The 7,387-nt window shown below is 45.6% G+C and overlaps 1 protein-coding gene across 1 annotated transcript; it reads right to left on the bottom strand.

The window, feature by feature from the left end:
* Positions 1-1,712: 1,712 nt before the first annotated feature.
* On the bottom strand, positions 1,713-4,512 carry LOC136573012 (uncharacterized). Its single transcript, XM_066574107.1, has 3 exons — positions 4,394-4,512; positions 4,157-4,303; positions 1,713-2,763 (listed from the first exon to the last, which is right to left on the bottom strand). Exons 2-3 carry the CDS (start codon positions 4,264-4,266, stop codon positions 1,869-1,871), a joined length of 1,005 nt encoding a protein of 334 aa, XP_066430204.1. The 5' UTR covers positions 4,267-4,303; positions 4,394-4,512; the 3' UTR covers positions 1,713-1,868.
* Positions 4,513-7,387: the final 2,875 nt, after the last annotated feature.

Here is a 7,387-nt window from a genome sequence, read left to right as displayed (position 1 = left end):
CCGCAACCACTGGAAATAGCATCTTCCATACTGCTGTAGCCTTCTGGGACACTGCATGGGGTTGCCGGGTGCCCCAGAAATTCAATGGGGCATGAGAAAGATTGGGGACAAATTTGTACAATCGATCACTGCCGGCTACTTACTGCTCTGCTGCTATATAGACAATGCTGACACATTCCTTCCCTTCAGTTGCATGACTGTGAAATGCTCCAATAGTGGTGTAACTGAACGCGAAGGAACGTGTTTTTCCTTGTACCTTTTTTTTATTACCTGGCTGGCTGTCCTCCTAGGTTGGGGTTACAAACTTCTCGTGGTCAAAGTCCCTTTTTTTATTTTAATTTTTTTTTATGTGTATGTTCATGTTCTCTCAAATTTACCAAACATTTCAGGTCTGACAACATGAAAAATAAAAAAAAAATACTGCTGTGAACAGGGGCATTATGCAGGCCTGTTCCCATCAGTATTTTTGCTTGCGGTCTCTCCGTCAAGTTAGGCGAAAGCTAATTCGGCAGTGGATTGCCGTGCAACATACAAAAACGCAGCGCTTCACAAGAAACTACTATCATCACGTGCCATATGGCTACTGTTTCAGGGGCTATTATAGGTGGCTTCCTCTTTGCAAAAATTATGGAATTGTAGTTTTCCATTTTGGAATGAAACGTTTCTAAACCAACACCGCATTCCTCACTTGATAGGCAGCTATAATTTCAATAACTGAACACGAAGGAATGTGTTTTTCCTTGTGCCTTTTTTTATTACCTGGCTGACTGTCCTCCTAGGTTGGGGTTACAAACTTCTTGTGGTCAATGTCCCTTTTTTTATTTTAATTTTTTTTTATGTGTATGTTCATGTTCTCTCAAATTTACCAAACATTTGAGGTCTGACAACATGAAGAAAAAAAAAAAGTTGCTGTCAATAGGGGCATTATGCAGGCCTTTTCCCATCAGTATTTTTGCTTGCGGTCTCTCCGTCAAGTTAGGCGAAAGCTAATTCGGTAGTGGATTGCCGTGCAACATACAAGAACGCAGCGCTTCACAAGAAACTACTGTCATCACGTGCCATATGGCTACTGTTTCAGGGGCTATTATAGGTGGCTTCCTCTTTGCAAAAATTATGGAATTGTAGTTTTCCATTTTGGAATGAAACGTTTCTAAACCAACACCGCATTCCTCACTTGATAGGCAGCTATAATTTCAGTTGGATGTGGACTAGCAAATGTAACAATTCCCAAAATTTTTGCAAAAATTAAAAGAAATGAAATGTACTGAAGCACATTTCTTTAAGCAATTTGCCACGAACATTTCTTTTATTAATATGTATGTGTATGTGTACTACATGCTTGCACGCAAACCAACCGACACATTCGGTCTAAATTGAACCTAAAAAAATTGTTGAAAAAAAGGACTCAGAGCTGGAGAATTCATGCCCTCCTGGTGCGCGCCGGATGTCTCCTGAGGTTGTGGTGCAATGTCCTGCATTTGTATGCGGACCACTGTTTTAAAATATTTCTATTTCAATTCATGCAGTTTGCATGGTTACATATTTATGCGCTTACCAAGCATACGTTTACAAACCTATACACAAGCAGTGTTGAGAATACTTGTAGTTCTACTCCACATTGAGTTTCGAATTTCCCAATTTTAATGTAACTTTCACACATTGTTTTCGGCGAAAAAAGGAAGACGAGTTTTTTAATTTTTTTTCTTTTACTTATATTTAACTGTTATGTGAACAATATTTAAAACTGCTGTGAACACTTTGGAACATGTGGTGGAGCGTTTTTGATGTTGCATAAATAAAGACATTTTGTTTTGCAATGTAGTCTTCTGCGTCCTTTTGGAGTTGGTCGCCGGGGGATCACGCTGCAGTTAGGGCTGCACACCACCGACACAGGAGAACTGCCATGGCACGGTGCCTTCGGGACTAAGGAAATAGTCAGTGAAGTGTTCGCGTACCTGCAAAGCGGTAGCCGCCGGGAGACCTGCACCCCAGTTGATGACCGTGTCAAAGGCAGGTTCGAGTTCTTCCACATCTACCTCGGGGCGATATTCCCGGAGATAGTTGTGAAGAACACAACATGCCTTGACAAGGTCATCAACTGTGTTAGGGTCTACCATCAGGGTAGTCCCTAAAACCCTCCACTGACTTACCATAATCCCGAAGGCACACTCAACCACTCGACGTGCCCGGCTCAGCGTATAATTAAAAATCCTTTTCCGGGCATTCAGTCCTCTTCGGGGGTATGGGCGCAGCAGGTTTGGCATTAAAGGGAAAGCCTCATGCGATACCATCACAAAAGGGACTGGATGTGTGGTTCCCGGAAAAGGTTGGGGGGCTGGGAGCGTAACGCCATCTCGGAGAATTTGCATCCCAATCTGTGAAGTTCGCAGCACCCGAGAATCTCCAGTGCTGCCATAGGCACCGACGTCGATGCAAACAAATTTGCAATGTGCATCAGCCACCGCCATCAGGACTACCGAAAAATATTTTTTGTAGTTATAAAACTTGAAGCCTGAGTGCGCTGGCTGAAGCACACGAACATGTTTGCCATCAACCGCGCCTAGGCAGTGTGGAAATTTGGCAACAGTTTGAAAGCCTGCTGCGACACGTTGCCAAGTGTCCTTGGATGGTGAAGGCATCACAATGGGCTGCAACTTCTGCCAGATGGCGCTGCATGTGCACCTCACAATTTCGGTGTTGGTAGACTTACCAACTCGAAATTGGAGATGCAGGGATGCATAGCTCTTTCCTGTGGCCAGAAAGCTGAAAAGAAGCAGAGAAGAAAAATATATGTTAGTACACTCACAAGACCTACATTGTCACAACACTTAAATATACACAGTATTCACTTGTTGCACTCTTCACGCAATTTATAGGAGAACGTGGTAGAATTTGTGGCACAGAAATAAGATCTGCATTGCAGCAGGAGGTAGCATTTGGGATGTTGGATTTACACTTTACAAGCTCTACATTTTTCCTCATCCATTCTCCCCATCCACAACATTATAGTAGATAGGGGGAGATAATGAGAAAAGACAGACATGTTCCCTAATCCCTCATAAACTGAACAAGGGTCCGGAGGGTGCAGGTGCGCAGCGCACTGATGGTAGAGGCAGTTTACTTGTTCGGTAAGTTCAACATTCTCTCTTCTGCCGATTGGTTTCTGAAGTCAACCAGCGTCAACCTGATGGCCATGCTAGGTGGCAGAAGAGAGAATGTTAAAGACAACGAACAGTTAAACTGCTTTTCCCAAGGGTTCCGGATCGCAGGGAAGCCGTTCAAGAGGCCATGGTGGCAAGAGGTAACTCCGGCAGCCTCCTTTATTGCAAGCAGCAAGATATAAGCTATATATTTCGCTCATGATCACTTCGTAATGTGTATAGGCGTGGGCAGGAAGGGTAAAAAACCTTTTCTGCCTTCTCCTCGGGGGTACTGGAAGAGGATCAGTGCAGGAGTGCACCTGCACCCAAAGTGTTTGATGATTGGGTGCTGATGCACTCCTGTACGGAAGTGCGTGGTCTGTATCAACATCGGAGCAGTGGAGACAAAGGATGATGTCGGGACAGACATGACATAGGGTTGGAAACGGTTAAGCATGGGGTATTTATTAGAGATGAGCGAACGTACTCGTTACGAGTACTTACGCACCCGAGCACCGCCATTTTCGAGTACAGCAGTACTCGCGCGTAAAGATTCGGGGGGCGCCGTGGCGGCACGGGGGGTAGCAGTGGGAAGTGGGGGGGAGAGGGAGAGAGAGAGGGCTCCCCCCTGTTCCCCGCTGCTCCCCCCCGCACCGCCGCGCCTCTCCCCGCCCCCCGGCGCCCCCCGAATCTTTACGCCCGAGTACTGAGGTACTCGAAAATGGCGGTACTCGGGTGCGTAAGTACTCGTTACGAGTACGTTCGCTCATCTCTAGTATTTATGCATGGATGGGGCGAGAATAATCACACCCACGCACATTAGGATAACGAACGACTTTACAACTCCTGCACGCTGGGCGTGAATTTCACAATGGAGTCTTGGGCTAGATTAATTAATATAGCCGCTGAGATAGGATTGCATATAAATGCGCAGTCCTATACAGATGTCTATGGTGTGCATTCGAAAAATACATGACAGAATTAACATCAGTGATAGGATAACAAAGGTTACATACCGAAGGGTGATGAGCAGCCTTTCTTCTGCAGTGATCGCCTTCCTCATCCGCGTATCTTGGTATGTCAGGTCCCAGCGCACCAGCTCCAGAAGGCGCTCAAAGGCCTCCATGGGCAGCCGACAGAATGCAATGAACTTCTCCGGATAGCTGCAGAGAGAGAGAAAGAGAGAGCGGCCAAAATTAAATAACTATTCTCTGTGCAACGTCAAACCTATTCACGTGCAATACTTGGCTTACTTTTTCAAATCCTGGAACAGACTTGCAAAATGCCCCTTGGTCCCCCTTTCAGTAAGAAGGGGATGGACCCAGTACCGACGGTGGCGGCGGGAAGCTCAATCAGTCTGCAGTAGAAAATTGGCAATAATTAATAAAAGATATGGCCTCAATCGCACTGTAGTGCACACTGTATCAACAAACACTTTCAACAACAAGGCAGTTAAGCACACATTTTCCAATAAGTAATTGCTCACCTTTTTTGGTCTGCATCAAGACAACCAGCAACAGAAGCTTTCGCCGGTATGCACGGCGGGGCTGCAGTCCGCGTGCTGTTTCCATGCTGCAGCTGGAAGAGACAAAATGGCCACAAATCCTGTGCTGTTCCTTCCCTGTGCAGAAATGGGCAGGGACAATGACATCACAGGAAACAGTTTTTTTTCCCAGCCTAGAATCTGCACCTAAAATACGCACCTAAAACCGCGACTGCCATGAAAAACCCGCTGCGGTTTTTAACGCAGCACTTCTCCTGCAGAATTACCAGCAGTAGAACCACTGAGAAATACGCGGTGAAAACTGCATTTAACTTTTGGCATTCGGTATGGATTTGCCGCTGATGCGGCTAGGTTGCGGCAAATCCGCAACGGAAAAACCACAATATATCCGCAGTAATTTCACCCTGTGTGAACCCAGCCAAGTGTCCAGCAGTGCAGGGGAGCCAGCCGGAAGACGCGCCTGAGCGGCGGAGAAGTGAGTATATAATTTTTTTTCCCAACCTGCTAGGGATGATTTTCAGGGAAGGGCTTATATTTCAAGCCCTTCACCAAAAATCATTGCTACGGAGGTTGCCTACAACCCACTACTTTAAATGGGGCCTGCAGCAGGAGCGCCTACCCCATTGAAAGCAGTGGGATAGCATCCTGCGGGGATGAAGGAAACCCCTTCCACAGCTGTCACAGCTGTGGCAGAAGTCTGCGATATACTCCCTATGCTTTCAATGGGGCTGGCGCTGCTAGTGGGTAAAAGCCCTTATGTTGCTTCCCAGGCTGTGACACATTGTACTATTTGCAGACTTCTATAGTCCTGTAATATGCCTGACTTTCAACTGGACTTATTGAGGATTTTTTCCAGGACCTGTATTAGTAGAAGGAGTCTCAAAGCTACTTCTGTTCCATAGGAATCCAGACCTAAAAGATGAACTTAGACCAGAAAATTGGTTTTGCTGAGAAACCCAGTGTAGTGGCGCAGAGTTAGCGAGGACCCTCCATAATGTTAAATGTTTGTCTTGTGCAATCGTATTGTCAGTGTCTTCTATGTTGTATGCATTTGATGTGTATTGCACTTCTGCAGCAATGAATGGGTTAACATCTAGGTTATGTCTGAGACATGTATCATGTTGTATGTGATGTGACTGTGTTTCTATATACTTGTTGGTGAGGATGCTAGAAGAAGAAAAAAATGTCTTCTTTGGGAAAGAAGAGAGGAGTACCTTGGAGTTGGCAAGTGAGAGGTCTGTGAGCAAGCCACACAGACACTGTCTGGTCTGTGTGGTTCAGGATGGAAGAAACTGAAAGATATTAATCAGCTAAGCCTGGGCCTACTATACCCAGGATATGCCAGTGCCACTATCCGCACCGAGACAAAGAAAGAGGAGGAGAAGGTCACCATAGGAGTGTGTGATGACCAGTACAGAGTATGGAAGGAAAAGAGAGTTTGTCAGGAGCAGGTACTCACAGATAAGTGAGAGTATGGATTGTCTGGATTACCCCGGGAGTCCTCCCTGTCACACCACCTTCTGAGCCTGTAAAGTGTTCTTTCTTTGTGGATTGTTAATATCATCTTTAAAACCTTGTTAGAATTAAGCAAACAGGCATTATTGACCATTCCCAATTTGCTCAGAAAGTTATCCCTGTGTGTTAGAATTAAGTAAACAGGCATTATTGACCGTTCCCAGTTTGCTCAGAAAGTTATCCCTGTGTGTGGACTATTTTATTTTCACCGCAGAGGATGGAATGGCGGCATTACGAGTGACAACGGACTGTAAGGTAACCGCTAGTTACCCCTTTTTCCTGTGACCTCCCTTAGCAGCAACTTGGATGAGTCCTGGGCTGCCTTCAAGGGATTAGATGGTAGAGCCACCATGACAGAAATCCTTAACTAACCTGCCATCTCCTCAGCTGTGGGCCTACTCCTTGGACATTGCACCAGCTTTCCTGGATTCTTCATCTCACCAATATTAACCAGTCCGGTGACAAGTACACCCCCTCCAACTAACACTTTACCAGGCACGGTATAGGTATAGTGTTATAGCACTATACCTGGCACTTTTGCTTATGGTGCAGCAAGCCAAACCTGCTACGAGAACTGTTCCCTCCAAGCTGTATTTTCCAGAAAAAAATACCGCACCCTGCAGACAGGAATGTCTGAAATTGGGCATGTTGGCCTCATTAGTATGCTGTTTTTAGGTTGCTATTACATGAGCACTATTAATGCTCATACAAGAAAGGTTTCACATCTGTGTCGAACCTCTGGTGGGAGCTTCCATCACAGATGCTGCTCAAAATACTGAAAAAGTGCTGCATGCAAAAAGCTGGGCAGCGGGGCAGAAAGCAGATGGAGCCCATTATAGTCAATAGGGTCCACTCAGTGATATTTGGTTCCGTCAAGAGACGGAGTTTTTCCAGACGCGAGGATTTACTGCTTCCTGAACAGAGCAGCAAAGTAGAACCCCCAGCGCAGATGTGAAGGCATCCCAATAATTGCAACTGTCAGAAAAATACATGCGCTAGGGGCATCTACTAGCAGTGATATAATAGTAGTTTTAGGGCTTATTCACAGAAACACATTTGCACAGAGTATATTTTGTGCAAAATTTGCAGTGAATAGAACCTAAGATGAACACCTCCGCAAGGTGCTCACCGCACTGCTCACTCAGAGCTTTTTCCCAAGGTCTTCTACATGGACACCAGTGTCATGGTTCTTTCACACGAGAGTATGCGTTTTTATATTCGCTCGTGT

This window comes from Eleutherodactylus coqui, chromosome 7, assembly GCF_035609145.1.
Source record: "Eleutherodactylus coqui strain aEleCoq1 chromosome 7, aEleCoq1.hap1, whole genome shotgun sequence".
NCBI lineage: Eukaryota > Metazoa > Chordata > Amphibia > Anura > Eleutherodactylidae > Eleutherodactylus > Eleutherodactylus coqui.
The sequence above is the reverse complement of the archived record's forward strand: the minus strand, read 5'-3'. Positions and strand labels throughout refer to the sequence as shown.

What these genes read in the sequence shown, in the direction of transcription:
- LOC136573012 (XM_066574107.1), bottom strand. Translation starts at nt 4,266, where the DNA reads ATGGAGGCCTTTGAGCGCCTTCTGGAGCTGGTGCGCTGGGACCTGACA. An exon ending in AGGCTGCTCATCACCCTTCG is followed by an intron (nt 2,764 to 4,156) that starts GTATGTAACCTT and finishes GCTTCTTTTCAG; the next exon opens with CTTTCTGGCCACAGGAAAGA.